Below are 17,500 nucleotides of genomic sequence, written 5' to 3' on the forward strand. Positions count from 1 at the left end.
CACGGTGCCCATCGAGTGTAAAAACGCGAAAGGCGAAGCTTGAATTTACGGGTATGTCCCTCTTTGGCTACTGTACTTTCAAGATGGAGGAGTAACATGGCGACCGGCATTCGAACCCCTCACCCGTATGTGTTTCCAACGGCGTATTATAAAATTACGAGAATACATTATTACTTGAAAGAAGTAAATATACATTAATGAGCACATATAGTGTTTTTAGCTAAGAATAGCTTTAAATGTGAAATTTTCAAACGTTAATGCATCATGTTAGGACTTAGCCTCCTAATATTTTTAATGAATAATGACACGTATAGAAGCACACACAGGAGAATATTAATGAATGGCACATCATTTGACCCAAAACCTTTTAAAATAGTGCTACGACAAACTAATGTTTCCTCATTACAGTACGCTAGAGACTACTTATGAATTTATACTAAATTAAGTTCAAAATAGACCCCCCCCCCCCCCCCCCCCCCCCCAAAAAAAAATCTCACTCCAACCTGAACGTAAAAGTTGGCAACCCTGAGAAGTGTTTAATTATCTGGACGTGCTCCTCTCGAAATATTGTGAAATATAAAATCATGAGTTAGCGAGCCCTGTGAGAGAATCATTCTGGGTGCCGCCTCCCTCATGCGAACTGAAGGCGGAGCTTAAGCTCATTAATTATGCAAATCTTCTCCAATCCTAGCCGTGGGCGTTTACTTCAGAGTCTCCAGTGACACGCCCATCAGAACCAGTGCAGAAGATAGCCCATTACTGATGAGTGATGAGGTTTATTACTGTAAACACCACACACACACACACACACACACACACACACACACAAACACACACACACGTCAGGAGTTGAAAAAATTATTACAAAGCCAGTTCATGACACCTTTAATATTTCACTCAGTTCTCATGGAGTTTATGGTTTATTGTGTGTGTGTGTGTGTGTGTCTGTGTGTGTGTGTGTGTGTGTGAGAACATGCTTCACCGATGACATCACTAGTGTCCGTGGCGGTAGTTCTGGGATCAGTCAAACACACCAGAGGTCAAAGGTCAGAACTTAAGGAATGTTTGCAGGAGGATCCTGTTACTCGGAACCCCTGATGACCCACAAACACGATTGGCTGCTGAAAAAGCAGCTCGACCAATCAGATGACGTCTCACAGCGCCACAGATGTTTGTGATTTGTGTTTGCTGCTCTGGTTAAACAAGTTCAGATCCACAGCAGAAATAAAGACACACACACACACACACACACACACACACACACACAAAACTCATACACACACACACATACTCAAGCGCACACACAGACACTCAAACACACACACGCACACACACACACACACACACACACACACACACACAGACACAAACACACACACACACACACACACACAGACACAAACAAACTCACACTCACACACTGACACACACACCCATTCGCACGCACGCACGCACACACACACACACACACACACACACTCGCACGCACACTCACACACACACTCACACACAAAAACACACTTGCACGCACGCATACACACACACACACAGACACACACTCGCACGCACATACACACACACACTTACACACACTCACACGCACCCACACACACACACACATACTCACAGTCACACACACTCCTACACACACACACTCACACACACTCACACACACACACACACACACACTCACACAACACACACTCACAAAAACACACACAAACATACACTCAAACAAACACACACACACACACACACACACACTCACACACACACACACACACACTCACATACTCACACACACTCACACACACATACACACACACTCAAACAAACACACTCACACACATATACAAACTCATACACACACACACACACTCACATATAAACTCAAACAAACACACACACAAACTCTCACACAGACACACATACACTCAAACAAACACAGAATAACACTCACAACTCTTACACAAACAAACACACACAGAGTGTGTGTGTGTTATTGGGAGTGTGTGTGTGTGTGTGTGTGTGTGTGTGTGTGTGTGTGTGTGTGTGTGTGTGTGATGGGTAGGTGTAGGGGCTGTGTGTGTGTGTGTGTGTGTGTGTGTGTGTGTGTGTGTGTGATGGGTAGGTGTAGGGGCTGTGTGTGTGTGTGTGTGTGTGTGTGTGTGTGTGTGTGTGTGTGTGTGTGTGTGTGTGTGTGTGTGTGTGTGTGTGTGTGTGTGATGGGTAGGTTTAGGGGCAGTGTAAGGGGATAGCAAATACGGTTTGTACAGTATAAAAACCATTACGCCTATGGAGAGTCCCTGTAAACCACATAGACCAACATGTGTGTGTGTGTGTGTGTGTGTGTGTGTGTGTGTGTGTGTGTGTGTGTGTGTGTGTGTGTGTGTGTGTCAGCTGCTGGAGGTTATTTCAGAGACTGATAGATCATGTTCTGTGTGATTTATTTCAGGTCTTCTTTGGTGTGTCTGTGGCTCTGCTCAGGGTTCCGCCTGAACGTTGTTTTGTGTGTGTGTGTGTGTGTGTGTGTGTGTGTGTGTGTGTGTGTGTGTGTGTCTGTGGCTCTGCTCAGGGTTCCGCCTGAACCTTGTGTCCGCGATTACAGAAAGTGACCGTGCGGCCATCAGTCCCAATTCACACACTGTCTAAATAGTTCTCGAAAATAGAGTACTGCAGTACGTCCCAAATCGTAGTATGCTGAATAAGTGCTCCTGATGCCCGGATGGGTTACTAGAGGATTGTCTCGGGGGCCCCCTGGTGTTCGGGGCCCTGAGCTGCAGCCCATGTTGCCCATTAGGGAAACGCGGCCCCGTCTATGTGTATGCCATTACAAAGAGATGCGTTTTTAGTCTAGATTTAAACTAGGTATGATCAACTGGCCAGAGTTTAGAGACCGCAGTAGACGTGATGGGGTATAATGTGTTAAGAGCTCGCTTAAGTACTGGAGCTGAACCATTTAGTGCTTTGAGTAATAAGCAGGATTTTAAAATGTCTGCGATGTTTAATAGGGAGCCAGTGCAGTGTTGACAGAACTGGACTAATATGATCATACTTCCTGGTTCTAGTAAGAACTCGAGCTGCTGCGTTTTGGACCAGGCAGGTCCACCATCCGATCCGGACATGATGAACATGATCCTTTATATATTTGTATTAAAGCAGCACTAGGTAACTTTTCAACCTTCATAATATATTTTTTAAGACTCTTGTGATGATAAATCGACTTACAATAGGTTGAATGACACGTCTGCCATAGCCTGATGGGGTCTGTATCGTTTTTAATCGTGCTTTTAAACTTCGGGTTTCGGGTAGTAACCCGAGAACAAAAAGAACTACAAAATTCGACTGCTTTACGGCATATACGTCACTTCCACCAACACACACACTTCCTTACATTCGGACGTGCCAGCCCAACTTTGTTCGTCGGATAATATAGTCATGTCCGAAGTAGCACAGACAAATAAGAAAGAAAAGGTTTTGTTGGAGGAAAGCAATAAGAGGAAACGAGAGAGTGCTGTGATTAAAGGCCGGACGAGGATCAACATGTGACCAGCGTTTGCTCGTCGGCGTGAGCTGAAGGAGGCGTGCCCGACCGATGCTGTCCTGCTTGTTACGGTGATTACCGACCACTCAAACACTGAACTGAAGTATCATATAGATTCTGGAAAACGCTAACCAATAGACTACTATAATGACGCTGGCTTGTAAACGTGAGCATCGTGATTATTTGGTGTTTGAAAAAATAAAACCCATGAAATGATATTCATATGACATGCTGAAGCATCTGCCACTGACTGTACCTGATGAAGACGTTTCACACGCGCCGCCAGAAGAACACCTGCATGTGAACTCCTCCTGCAGTGTTCAGGGGAACTGTTAGTGCTGCACCGACCCGCGGGACGCTTTTATGAAGTTATTTGTCCCGCCCCGCACCACTGGATATACCTTTACAACCCGCCGCGCACCCACGACCATTAAATAGACATACGGGGTCCGCGGGTTATGAGACGACCCGCTCATCATGTGTTGTGATCGATAGTATCGAATGCAGCGCTAAGATCGAGTAACACTAATAGAGAGATACAACCACGATCAGATGATAAGAGTAAATCATTTGTAACTCTAATTAGAGCAGTCTCAGTGCTATGATACTGTCTAAATCCTGACTGGAAATCCTCACATATAACATTTCTTTCTAAAAAGGAGCATAATTGTGAAGACACAGCCTTTTCTAGTGTTTTTGATAGAAACGGTAGATTTAAAATTGGCCTGTAATTGACTAATTCTTTAGGATCAAGTTGCGTTTTTTTAATAAGTGGTTTAATTATAGCCAACTTAAAAGTTTTCAACACTGCACAGCAGACAGGTGGGCGTGGCCATGGGTGGCAACTATAAATCCCTATGAAATAATTCATAAATTAGGCATCGTTCAAAAGCTGTTGAAATCTCATCCTCTTGACCTCTTGACCTTTAGGGTTCTGGGCGCGTGAACTGGGCAACATGATCGGTTTCCAGCACCCCATCGTCCCGGTGCATCACCAGTACGTTGTCACAGCGACGGTTGCCGAGGTGAAGGCGCTGGAGGCAGAGCTTCCGGTGATCCGGGATCTGGAGGGCTCGTATTATCTGCGTCAGGAGCGGGACGGCCTTCTGTTCGGACCCTACGAGAGCCAGGACAAGATGAGGCTACAGGAGTCCTGGATCACAGACGGAGTCCCAGCAGGTCAGTGTGTGTGTGTGTGTGTGTGTGTGTGTGTGTGATTGGTAGGTTTAGGGACAGTGTAGGGGGATAGAAATATGGTTTGTACAGTATAAAAACCAGTATGCCTATGGAATGTCCCCACATTTCAGAAAAACAAACGTGTGTGTGTGTGTGTGTGTGTGTGTGATGAAGGTTTCGGTAAGGAGCTGTTCGAGTCCGATCTGGACCGTATAATGGATCATGTGGAGATGGCCATGGAGATGGTGCCGGTTCTGAAGAACGCTGACATCATCAACATCGTGTCCGGCCCGATCACATACACACCGGACCTGCTGCCCATGATCGGCCCGCACCAGGGGGCCCGGAACTACTGGACCGCCATCGGCTTCGGGTCAGAACACAACACTAACAATAACTGATCCAAACACTGATGAGTGACAGATGTGTGTGATTGACAGATGAGTGTGATTGACAGGTGAGTGTGATTGACAGATGAGTGTGATTGATAGGTGAGTGTGATTGACAGATGAGTGTGACTGACAGGTGAGTGTGATTGACAGGTGAGTGTGATTGACAGGTGAGTGTGATTGACAGATGAGTGTGATTGACAGATGAGTGTGATTGACAGATGAGTGTGACTGACAGGTGAGTGTGATTGACAGGTGAGTGTGATTGACAGGTGAGTGTGACTGACAGGTGAGTGTGATTGACAGGTGAGTGTGATTGACAGGTGAGTGTGATTGACAGGTGAGTGTGATTGACAGGTGAGTGTGATTGACAGGTGAGTGTGATTGACAGGTGAGTGTGATTGACAGCTGAGTGTGATTGACAGATGTGTGTGATTGACAGATGAGTGTGACTGACAGGTGAATGTGATTGACAGGTGAGTGTGATTGACAGGTGAGTGTGACTGACAGGTGAGTGTGATTGACAGGTGAGTGTGATTGACAGGTGAGTGTGACTGACAGGTGAATGTGATTGACAGGTGAGTGTGATTGACAGCTGAGTGTGATTGACAGATGAGTGTGATTGACAGATGAGTGTGATTGACAGATGAGTGTGATTGACAGGTGAGTGTGATTGACAGGTGAGTGTGATTGACAGATGAGTGTGATTGACAGATGAGTGTGATTGACAGATGAGTGTGACTGACAGGTGAATGTGATTGACAGGTGAGTGTGATTGACAGATGAGTGTGATTGACAGATGTGTGTGATTGACAGATGAGTGTGATTGACAGATGAGTGTGATTGACAGGTGAGTGTGATTGACAGGTACGGCATCATTCACTCAGGAGGGGTGGGGAAGTTCCTCAGTGATTGGATAATGAATGGCGAACCCCCGTATGACCTCATCGAGTGTGACCCGAATCGCTACGGAAGCTGGACCACCGTCCCGTACGTGTTTGCCAAAGCCCGGGAGTCCTACGGCTTCAACAACGTCGGTGAGCGGAGGCAGGAGGGCCGTTTGTTTTTTTGCTTTGTTTGTTGTGTTGTGTGTTTGCTTGTTCGTTAGCTTGCTTGGTTGCTTGGTTGTTTTAATTGTTTGTTTGTTTGTCTGCTTGGATGTTTGTTTGTTTGTTTGTTTGTCTGCTTGGTTGTTTGTTTGTTTTTTTTGGTTTTTTTGTTAGTTTGGTTGTCTGCTTGGTTGTTTGTTTTGTTTGCTTGTTTGTTGTGTTGTTTGTTTGCTTGTTTGTTTTCTTGCTTGCTTGTTTGTTTGCTTGTTTTCTTTGTTTTTTGTTTGTTTCATTTGTTTGTTTGTTTGTTTGTTCATATAGCACAAATAAACAACACCTGGAGTTGACCAAAGTGCTTTACGGTAGGTGATGGGTAGGTTTAGGAGCAGTGTGTGTGTGTGTGTGATGGGTAGGTTTAGGAGCAGTGTGTGTGTGTGTGTGATGGGTAGGTTTAGGGGCAGTGTGTGTGTGTGTGTGATGGGTAGGTTTAGGAGCAGTGTGTGTGTGTGTGTGATGGGTAGGTTTAGGGGCAGTGTGTGTGTGTGTGTGATGGGTAGGTTTAGGGGCAGTGTGTGTGTGTGATGGGTAGGTTTAGGAGCAGTGTGTGTGTGTGTGTGATGGGTAGGTTTAGGAGCAGTGTGTGTGTGTGTGTGATGGGTAGGTTTAGGGGCAGTGTGTGTGTGTGTGTGATGGGTAGGTTTAGGGGCAGTGTGTGTGTGTGATGGGTAGGTTTAGGAGCAGTGTGTGTGTGTGTGTGATGGGTAGGTTTAGGGGCAGTGTGTGTGTGTGATGGGTAGGTTTAGGAGCAGTGTGTGTGTGTGTGTGATGGGTAGGTTTAGGGGCAGTGTGTGTGTGTGATGGGTAGGTTTAGGAGCAGTGTGTGTGTGTGTGTGATGGGTAGGTTTAGGGGCAGTGTGTGTGTGTGTGTGATGGGTAGGTTTAGGGGCAGTGTGTGTGTGTGATGGGTAGGTTTAGGAGCAGTGTGTGTGTGTGTGTGATGGGTAGGTTTAGGAGCAGTGTGTGTGTGTGTGTGTGATGGGTAGGTTTAGGGGCAGTGTGTGTGTGTGATGGGTAGGTTTAGGGGCAGTGTGTGTGTGTGTGTGTGATGGGTAGGTTTAGGGGCAGTGTGTGTGTGTGTGATGGGTAGGTTTAGGGGCAGTGTGTGTGTGTTGGGTAGGTTTAGGAGCAGTGTGTGTGTGTGATGGGTAGGTTTAGGGGCAGTGTGTGTGTGTGATGGGTAGGTTTAGGAGCAGTGTGTGTGTGTGATGGGTAGGTTTAGGAGCAGTGTGTGTGTGTGTGTGTGTGTGTGTGTGTGTGTGTGTGTGATGGGTAGGTTTAGGGGCAGTGTGTGTGTGTTATGGGTAGGTTTAGGAGCAGTGTATGTGTGTGTGTGTGATGGGTAGGTTTAGGGGCAGTGTGTGTGTGTGATGGGTAGGTTTAGGGGCAGTGTGTGTGTGTGATGGGTAGGTTTAGGAGCAGTGTGTGTGTGTGTGTGATGGGTAGGTTTAGGGGCAGTGTGTGTGTGTGATGGGTAGGTTTAGGGGCAGTGTGTGTGTGTGATGGGTAGGTTTAGGAGCAGTGTGTGTGTGTGTGTGATGGGTAGGTTTAGGGGCAGTGTGTGTGTGTGTGTGTGTGTGATGGGTAGGTTTAGGAGCAGTGTGTGTGTGTGTGTGATGGGTAGGCTTAGGGGCAGTGTGTGTGTGTGTGTGTGACGGGTAGGTTTAGGGGCAGTGTGTGTGTGTGTGATGGGTAGGTTTAGGGGCAGTGTGTGTGTTGTGTGTGTGTGTGTGTGTGTGTGTGTGTGTATGTGTGTGTGTGTGTGTGTGTGTGTGTGTGTGTGTGTGTGATGGGTAGGTTTAGGGGCTATGTGTGTGTGTGTGTGTGTGTGTGTGTGTGTGATGGGTAGGTTTAGGGGCAGTGTGTGTGTGTGTGTGTGTGTGTGTGTGTGTGTGTGTGTGTGTGTGTGTGTGTGTGTGTGTGTGTGTGTGATGGGTAGGTTTAGGGGCAGTGTAAGGGGATAGAAACTACGGTTTGTACAGTATAAAAACCATTACACCAATGGAATGTCCCCACATTTTTTATAAAAACAAATGTGTGTGTGTGTGTGTGTGTGTGTGTGTGTGTGTGTGTGTGTGTGTGTGTGTGTGTGTGTGTGTGTGTGTGTGTGTGTGTGTGTGTGTGTGTGTGTTCAGTGGGCTTCCCGAAGGAGGAGCGTTTCGCGGGTCGGCCGACTCGCCGGGTCAGCGGCGTCTATGAGCTGCTGAAGGATAAATGCTCCATGGGCTTCCACGCCGGCTGGGAACAGCCTCACTACTTCCACAAACCTGGAGACGACATCGGATACAAGTGAGCATTAATCATACCTGAGGTGGTCATCCTGAACTCCAGTCAGAATATGAGTCTGATGCTCATTGGGCGGTGATTATGGGGCGTGTTTCAACCCAACTAGGAAAGACCTCGATTGGACAGACCGGCAACCAATCAGAGCAGCGGAGCGACGCATAACGTTATAAATGTCAACAGAACTCAACTGCACTGTGTTGCCAAGTCTGCGGTTTTCCCGCCGGTTTGGGCTAGTAGTTGGCGGGTTTTGTTGTATAAACTTGGCAACCCTGCGCACTGGAATAAGTAATGCTAGAAGATAAAGACGAGTGTAAATGATCTTTGGCGGTGTTTCTGTTGATCATCTGTCCGTCATCGACTAAAGCCCGCCCTGATGATCTCATTGGTCAGTTTCTGTTGATCATCTGTCCGTCATCGGCTAAAGCCCGCCCTGATGATCTCATTGGTCAGTTCCTGTTGATCATCTGTCCGTCATCGGCTAAAGCCCGCCCTGATGATCTCATTGGTCAGTTTCTGTTGATCATCTGTCCGTCATCGGCTAAAGCCCGCCCTGATCATTGGTCAGATTCTGTATTATAATTACTCCTCTATGGATCAAATCCAGACCGAACTGCCCAAGCTCAGATGTTGTGGGTGGGGCTTAGTCTGGCTTTTTTATAACAAAAAAAGGGGGAAAGAGGCGGGATGTGGGCGGAGCTTAGGTGATGACTAACATACAGCAGACAAACGGCAATCCACCTGTCACTCAAAGTAACCACGCCCTTTATTATGCACTTTAAGGCTTTAAGGCTTTATATAACGTAAACGAATGAGTTATAAATAAATGCACCCCCTCACAGTCGTCATGAAGGGCAAAATTAGTCGTATAGAGCAAAACCACAATTTGTCTCAGGCTGTAAACATTTTTATTCTGCTGTAAAGCTGGGCATTTAACATGAGCTCAGTGAGATTCTGCTCCTTCTGGAGCCGCTCTAGTGGCCAGTGGAGGAACTGCAGTTTACATTACTACAGTATCAGCTTCTGGAGCCGCTCTAGTGGCCAGAGTAGGAACTGCAGTTTACATTACTACAGTATCGGCTTCTGGGGCCGCTCTAGTGGCCAGAGGAGGAACTGCAGTTTACATTACTTCAGTATCGGCTTCAGGAGCCACTCTAGTGGCCAGAGGAGGAACTGCAGTTTACATTACTACAGTATCGGCTTCTGGGGCCGCTCTAGTGGCCAGAGGAGGAACTGCAGTTTACATTACTTCAGTATCGGCTTCAGGAGCCGCTCTAGTGGCCAGAGGAGGAACTGCAGTTTACATTACTACAGTATCAGCTTCTGGAGCCGCTCTAGTGGCCAGCGGAGGAACTGCAGTTTACATTACTTCAGTATCGGCTTCTGGAGCCGCTCTAGTGGCCAGACGAGGAACTGCAGTTTACATTACTTCAGTATCGGCTTCAGGAGCCGCTCTAGTGGCCAGTGGAGGAACTGCAGTTTACATTACTACAGTATCGGCTTCTGGAGCCGCTCTAGTGGCCAGAGGAGGAACTGCAGTTTACATTACTTCAGTATCGGCTTCAGGAGCCGCTCTAGTGGCCAGACGAGGAACTGCAGTTTACATTACTACAGTATCGGCTTCAGGAGCCGCTCTAGTGGCCAGTGGAGGAACTGCAGTTTACATTACTTCAGTATCGGCTTCAGGAGCCGCTCTAGTGGCCAGTGGAGGAACTGCAGTTTACATTACTTCAGTATCGGCTTCAGGAGCCGCTCTAGTGGCCAGTGGAGGAACTGCAGTTTACATTACTTCAGTATCGGCTTCAGGAGCCGCTCTAGTGGCCAGACGAGGAACTGCAGTTTACATTACTACAGTATCGGCTTCTGGAGCCGCTCTAGTGGCCAGAGGAGGAACTGCAGTTTACATTACTACAGTATCGGCTTCAGGAGCCGCTCTAGTGGCCAGAGGAGGAACTGCAGTTTACATTACTTCAGTATCGGCTTCAGGAGCCGCTCTAGTGGCCAGACGAGGAACTGCAGTTTACATTACTTCAGTATCGGCTTCTGGAGCCACTCTAGTGGCCAGTGGAGGAACTGCAGTTTACATTACTACAGTATCGGCTTCAGGAGCCGCTCTAGTGGCCAGAGGAGGAACTGCAGTTTACATTACTTCAGTATCGGCTTCAGGAGCCGCTCTAGTGGCCAGACGAGGAACTGCAGTTTACATTACTTCAGTATCGGCTTCAGGAGCCGCTCTAGTGGCCAGACGAGGAACTGCAGTTTACATTACTTCAGTATCGCTTCAGGAGCCGCACTAGTGGCCAGACGAGGAACTGCAGTTTACATTACTTCAGTATCGGCTTCTGGAGCCGCTCTAGTGGCCAGCGGAGGAACTGCAGTTTACATTACTTCAGTATCGGCTTCTGGAGCCGCTGTAGTGGCCAGCGGAGGAACTGCAGTTTACATTACTTCAGTATCGGCTTCTGGAGCCGCTCTAGTGGCCAGACGAGGAACTGCAGTTTACATTACTTCAGTATCGGCTTCTGGAGCCGCTCTAGTGCCCAGAGGAGGAACTGCAGTTTACATTACTTCAGTATCGGCTTCAGGAGCCGCTCTAGTGGCCAGTGGAGGAACTGCAGTTTACATTACTACAGGATCGGCTTCAGGAGCCGCTCTAGTGGCCAGAGGAGGAACTGCAGTTTACATTACTACAGTATCAGCTTCTGGAGCCGCTCTAGTGGCCAGCGGAGGAACTGCAGTTTACATTACTTCAGTATCGGCTTCTGGAGCCGCTCTAGTGGCCAGACGAGGAACTGCAGTTTACATTACTTCAGTATCGGCTTCAGGAGCCGCTCTAGTGGCCAGTGGAGGAACTGCAGTTTACATTACTACAGTATCGGCTTCTGGAGCCGCTCTAGTGGCCAGAGGAGGAACTGCAGTTTACATTACTTCAGTATCGGCTTCAGGAGCCGCTCTAGTGGCCAGACGAGGAACTGCAGTTTACATTACTACAGTATCGGCTTCAGGAGCCGCTCTAGTGGCCAGCGGAGGAACTGCAGTTTACATTACTTCAGTATCGGCTTCAGGAGCCGCTCTAGTGGCCAGTGGAGGAACTGCAGTTTACATTACTTCAGTATCGGCTTCAGGAGCCGCTCTAGTGGCCAGACGAGGAACTGCAGTTTACATTACTACAGTATCGGCTTCTGGAGCCGCTCTAGTGGCCAGAGGAGGAACTGCAGTTTACATTACTACAGTATCGGCTTCTGGAGCCGCTCTAGTGGCCAGACGAGGAACTGCAGTTTACATTACTACAGTATCGGCTTCAGGAGCCGCTCTAGTGGCCAGACGAGGAACTGCAGTTTACATTACTACAGTATCGGCTTCAGGAGCCGCTCTAGTGGCCAGACGAGGAACTGCAGTTTACATTACTACAGTATCGGCTTCAGGAGCCGCTCTAGTGGCCAGAGGAGGAACTGCAGTTTACATTACTTCAGTATCGGCTTCAGGAGCCGCTCTAGTGGCCAGACGAGGAACTGCAGTTTACATTACTTCAGTATCGGCTTCTGGAGCCACTCTAGTGGCCAGTGGAGGAACTGCAGTTTACATTACTACAGTATCGGCTTCAGGAGCCGCTCTAGTGGCCAGAGGAGGAACTGCAGTTTACATTACTTCAGTATCGGCTTCAGGAGCCGCTCTAGTGGCCAGACGAGGAACTGCAGTTTACATTACTTCAGTATCGGCTTCAGGAGCCACTCTAGGGGCCAGTGGAGGAACTGCAGTTTACATTACTACAGTATCGGCTTCTGGAGCCGCTCTAGTGCCCAGAGGAGGAACTGCAGTTTACATTACTTCAGTATCGGCTTCAGGAGCCGCTCTAGTGGCCAGACGAGGAACTGCAGTTTACATTACTTCAGTATCGGCTTCAGGAGCCGCTCTAGTGGCCAGTGGAGGAACTGCAGTTTACATTACTACAGTATCGGCTTCAGGAGCCGCTCTAGTGGCCAGAGGAGGAACTGCAGTTTACATTACTACAGTATCAGCTTCTGGAGCCGCTCTAGTGGCCAGCGGAGGAACTGCAGTTTACATTACTTCAGTATCGGCTTCTGGAGCCGCTCTAGTGGCCAGACGAGGAACTGCAGTTTACATTACTTCAGTATCGGCTTCAGGAGCCGCTCTAGTGGCCAGTGGAGGAACTGCAGTTTACATTACTACAGTATCGGCTTCTGGAGCCGCTCTAGTGGCCAGAGGAGGAACTGCAGTTTACATTACTTCAGTATCGGCTTCAGGAGCCGCTCTAGTGGCCAGACGAGGAACTGCAGTTTACATTACTACAGTATCGGCTTCAGGAGCCGCTCTAGTGGCCAGTGGAGGAACTGCAGTTTACATTACTTCAGTATCGGCTTCAGGAGCCGCTCTAGTGGCCAGTGGAGGAACTGCAGTTTACATTACTTCAGTATCGGCTTCAGGAGCCGCTCTAGTGGCCAGTGGAGGAACTGCAGTTTACATTACTTCAGTATCGGCTTCAGGAGCCGCTCTAGTGGCCAGACGAGGAACTGCAGTTTACATTACTACAGTATCGGCTTCTGGAGCCGCTCTAGTGGCCAGAGGAGGAACTGCAGTTTACATTACTACAGTATCGGCTTCAGGAGCCGCTCTAGTGGCCAGAGGAGGAACTGCAGTTTACATTACTTCAGTATCGGCTTCAGGAGCCGCTCTAGTGGCCAGACGAGGAACTGCAGTTTACATTACTTCAGTATCGGCTTCTGGAGCCACTCTAGTGGCCAGTGGAGGAACTGCAGTTTACATTACTACAGTATCGGCTTCAGGAGCCGCTCTAGTGGCCAGAGGAGGAACTGCAGTTTACATTACTTCAGTATCGGCTTCAGGAGCCGCTCTAGTGGCCAGACGAGGAACTGCAGTTTACATTACTTCAGTATCGGCTTCAGGAGCCGCTCTAGTGGCCAGACGAGGAACTGCAGTTTACATTACTTCAGTATCGGCTTCAGGAGCCGCACTAGTGGCCAGACGAGGAACTGCAGTTTACATTACTTCAGTATCGGCTTCTGGAGCCGCTCTAGTGGCCAGCGGAGGAACTGCAGTTTACATTACTTCAGTATCGGCTTCTGGAGCCGCTCTAGTGGCCAGCGGAGGAACTGCAGTTTACATTACTTCAGTATCGGCTTCTGGAGCCGCTCTAGTGGCCAGACGAGGAACTGCAGTTTACATTACTTCAGTATCGGCTTCTGGAGCCGCTCTAGTGCCCAGAGGAGGAACTGCAGTTTACATTACTTCAGTATCGGCTTCAGGAGCCGCTCTAGTGGCCAGTGGAGGAACTGCAGTTTACATTACTTCAGTATCGGCTTCAGGAGCCGCTCTAGTGGCCAGTGGAGGAACTGCAGTTTACATTACTACAGTATCGGCTTCAGGAGCCGCTCTAGTGGCCAGAGGAGGAACTGCAGTTTACATTACTACAGTATCAGCTTCTGGAGCCGCTCTAGTGGCCAGCGGAGGAACTGCAGTTTACATTACTTCAGTATCGGCTTCTGGAGCCGCTCTAGTGGCCAGACGAGGAACTGCAGTTTACATTACTTCAGTATCGGCTTCAGGAGCCGCTCTAGTGGCCAGTGGAGGAACTGCAGTTTACATTACTACAGTATCGGCTTCTGGAGCCGCTCTAGTGGCCAGAGGAGGAACTGCAGTTTACATTACTTCAGTATCGGCTTCAGGAGCCGCTCTAGTGGCCAGACGAGGAACTGCAGTTTACATTACTACAGTATCGGCTTCAGGAGCCGCTCTAGTGGCCAGACGAGGAACTGCAGTTTACATTACTTCAGTATCGGCTTCAGGAGCCGCTCTAGTGGCCAGACGAGGAACTGCAGTTTACATTACTTCAGTATCGGCTTCAGGAGCCGCACTAGTGGCCAGACGAGGAACTGCAGTTTACATTACTTCAGTATCGGCTTCTGGAGCCGCTCTAGTGGCCAGCGGAGGAACTGCAGTTTACATTACTTCAGTATCGGCTTCTGGAGCCGCTCTAGTGGCCAGCGGAGGAACTGCAGTTTACATTACTTCAGTATCGGCTTCTGGAGCCGCTCTAGTGGCCAGACGAGGAACTGCAGTTTACATTACTTCAGTATCGGCTTCTGGAGCCGCTCTAGTGCCCAGAGGAGGAACTGCAGTTTACATTACTTCAGTATCGGCTTCAGGAGCCGCTCTAGTGGCCAGTGGAGGAACTGCAGTTTACATTACTTCAGTATCGGCTTCAGGAGCCGCTCTAGTGGCCAGTGGAGGAACTGCAGTTTACATTACTACAGTATCGGCTTCAGGAGCCGCTCTAGTGGCCAGAGGAGGAACTGCAGTTTACATTACTACAGTATCAGCTTCTGGAGCCGCTCTAGTGGCCAGCGGAGGAACTGCAGTTTACATTACTTCAGTATCGGCTTCTGGAGCCGCTCTAGTGGCCAGACGAGGAACTGCAGTTTACATTACTTCAGTATCGGCTTCAGGAGCCGCTCTAGTGGCCAGTGGAGGAACTGCAGTTTACATTACTACAGTATCGGCTTCTGGAGCCGCTCTAGTGGCCAGAGGAGGAACTGCAGTTTACATTACTTCAGTATCGGCTTCAGGAGCCGCTCTAGTGGCCAGACGAGGAACTGCAGTTTACATTACTACAGTATCGGCTTCAGGAGCCGCTCTAGTGGCCAGCGGAGGAACTGCAGTTTACATTACTTCAGTATCGGCTTCAGGAGCCGCTCTAGTGGCCAGTGGAGGAACTGCAGTTTACATTACTTCAGTATCGGCTTCAGGAGCCGCTCTAGTGGCCAGACGAGGAACTGCAGTTTACATTACTACAGTATCGGCTTCTGGAGCCGCTCTAGTGGCCAGAGGAGGAACTGCAGTTTACATTACTACAGTATCGGCTTCTGGAGCCGCTCTAGTGGCCAGACGAGGAACTGCAGTTTACATTACTACAGTATCGGCTTCAGGAGCCGCTCTAGTGGCCAGACGAGGAACTGCAGTTTACATTACTACAGTATCGGCTTCAGGAGCCGCTCTAGTGGCCAGACGAGGAACTGCAGTTTACATTACTACAGTATCGGCTTCAGGAGCCGCTCTAGTGGCCAGAGGAGGAACTGCAGTTTACATTACTTCAGTATCGGCTTCAGGAGCCGCTCTAGTGGCCAGACGAGGAACTGCAGTTTACATTACTTCAGTATCGGCTTCTGGAGCCACTCTAGTGGCCAGTGGAGGAACTGCAGTTTACATTACTACAGTATCGGCTTCAGGAGCCGCTCTAGTGGCCAGAGGAGGAACTGCAGTTTACATTACTTCAGTATCGGCTTCAGGAGCCGCTCTAGTGGCCAGACGAGGAACTGCAGTTTACATTACTTCAGTATCGGCTTCAGGAGCCACTCTAGGGGCCAGTGGAGGAACTGCAGTTTACATTACTACAGTATCGGCTTCTGGAGCCGCTCTAGTGCCCAGAGGAGGAACTGCAGTTTACATTACTTCAGTATCGGCTTCAGGAGCCGCTCTAGTGGCCAGACGAGGAACTGCAGTTTACATTACTTCAGTATCGGCTTCAGGAGCCGCTCTAGTGGCCAGTGGAGGAACTGCAGTTTACATTACTACAGTATCGGCTTCAGGAGCCGCTCTAGTGGCCAGAGGAGGAACTGCAGTTTACATTACTACAGTATCAGCTTCTGGAGCCGCTCTAGTGGCCAGCGGAGGAACTGCAGTTTACATTACTTCAGTATCGGCTTCTGGAGCCGCTCTAGTGGCCAGACGAGGAACTGCAGTTTACATTACTTCAGTATCGGCTTCAGGAGCCGCTCTAGTGGCCAGTGGAGGAACTGCAGTTTACATTACTACAGTATCGGCTTCTGGAGCCGCTCTAGTGGCCAGAGGAGGAACTGCAGTTTACATTACTTCAGTATCGGCTTCAGGAGCCGCTCTAATGGCCAGACGAGGAACTGCAGTTTACATTACTACATTATCGGCTTCAGGAGCCGCTCTAGTGGCCAGCGGAGGAACTGCAGTTTACATTACTTCAGTATCGGCTTCAGGAGCCGCTCTAGTGGCCAGTGGAGGAACTGCAGTTTACATTACTTCAGTATCGGCTTCAGGAGCCGCTCTAGTGGCCAGACGAGGAACTGCAGTTTACATTACTACAGTATCGGCTTCTGGAGCCGCTCTAGTGGCCAGAGGAGGAACTGCAGTTTACATTACTACAGTATCGGCTTCAGGAGCCGCTCTAGTGGCCAGAGGAGGAACTGCAGTTTACATTACTTCAGTATCGGCTTCAGGAGCCGCTCTAGTGGCCAGACGAGGAACTGCAGTTTACATTACTTCAGTATCGGCTTCTGGAGCCACTCTAGTGGCCAGTGGAGGAACTGCAGTTTACATTACTACAGTATCGGCTTCAGGAGCCGCTCTAGTGGCCAGAGGAGGAACTGCAGTTTACATTACTTCAGTATCGGCTTCAGGAGCCGCTCTAGTGGCCAGACGAGGAACTGCAGTTTACATTACTTCAGTATCGGCTTCAGGAGCCACTCTAGGGGCCAGTGGAGGAACTGCAGTTTACATTACTACAGTATCGGCTTCAGGAGCCGCTCTAGTGGCCAGAGGAGGAACTGCAGTTTACATTACTTCAGTATCGGCTTCAGGAGCCGCTCTAGTGGCCAGACGAGGAACTGCAGTTTACATTACTTCAGTATCGGCTTCAGGAGCCGCTCTAGTGGCCAGACGAGGAACTGCAGTTTACATTACTTCAGTATCGGCTTCAGGAGCCGCTCTAGTGGCCAGACGAGGAACTGCAGTTTACATTACTTCAGTATCGGCTTCTGGAGACGCTCTAGTGGCCAGCGGAGGAACTGCAGTTTACATTACTTCAGTATCGGCTTCTGGAGCCGCTCTAGTGGCCAGCGGAGGAACTGCAGTTTACATTACTTCAGTATCGGCTTCTGGAGCCGCTCTAGTGGCCAGACGAGGAACTGCAGTTTACATTACTTCAGTATCGGCTT

The 17,500-nt window shown here is 49.0% G+C and overlaps 1 protein-coding gene and 1 long non-coding RNA gene across 3 annotated transcripts in view; both read left to right on the forward strand.

The window, feature by feature from the left end:
* The window catches only part of LOC137045780 (uncharacterized), an 84,877-nt gene that overhangs the window by 34,090 nt on the left and 33,287 nt on the right, over nt 1–17,500 (forward strand). The window lies entirely within an intron of this gene.
* dmgdh (dimethylglycine dehydrogenase) overlaps nt 4,447–17,500 on the forward strand; it is a 20,862-nt gene continuing 7,808 nt past the window's right edge. For both annotated transcript variants that reach the window (XM_067422639.1, XM_067422640.1), the window contains exons 1-4: nt 4,447–4,723; nt 4,895–5,093; nt 5,977–6,146; nt 8,351–8,504. In XM_067422639.1, coding sequence (XP_067278740.1) covers nt 4,501–4,723; nt 4,895–5,093; nt 5,977–6,146; nt 8,351–8,504 — 746 coding nt within the window. In that variant the 5' untranslated portion in view covers nt 4,447–4,500. The remainder of the gene's footprint in view (nt 4,724–4,894; nt 5,094–5,976; nt 6,147–8,350; nt 8,505–17,500) is intronic.

Source organism: Pseudorasbora parva, chromosome 18 (assembly GCF_024679245.1).
Source record: "Pseudorasbora parva isolate DD20220531a chromosome 18, ASM2467924v1, whole genome shotgun sequence".
Lineage (NCBI taxonomy): Eukaryota > Metazoa > Chordata > Actinopteri > Cypriniformes > Gobionidae > Pseudorasbora > Pseudorasbora parva.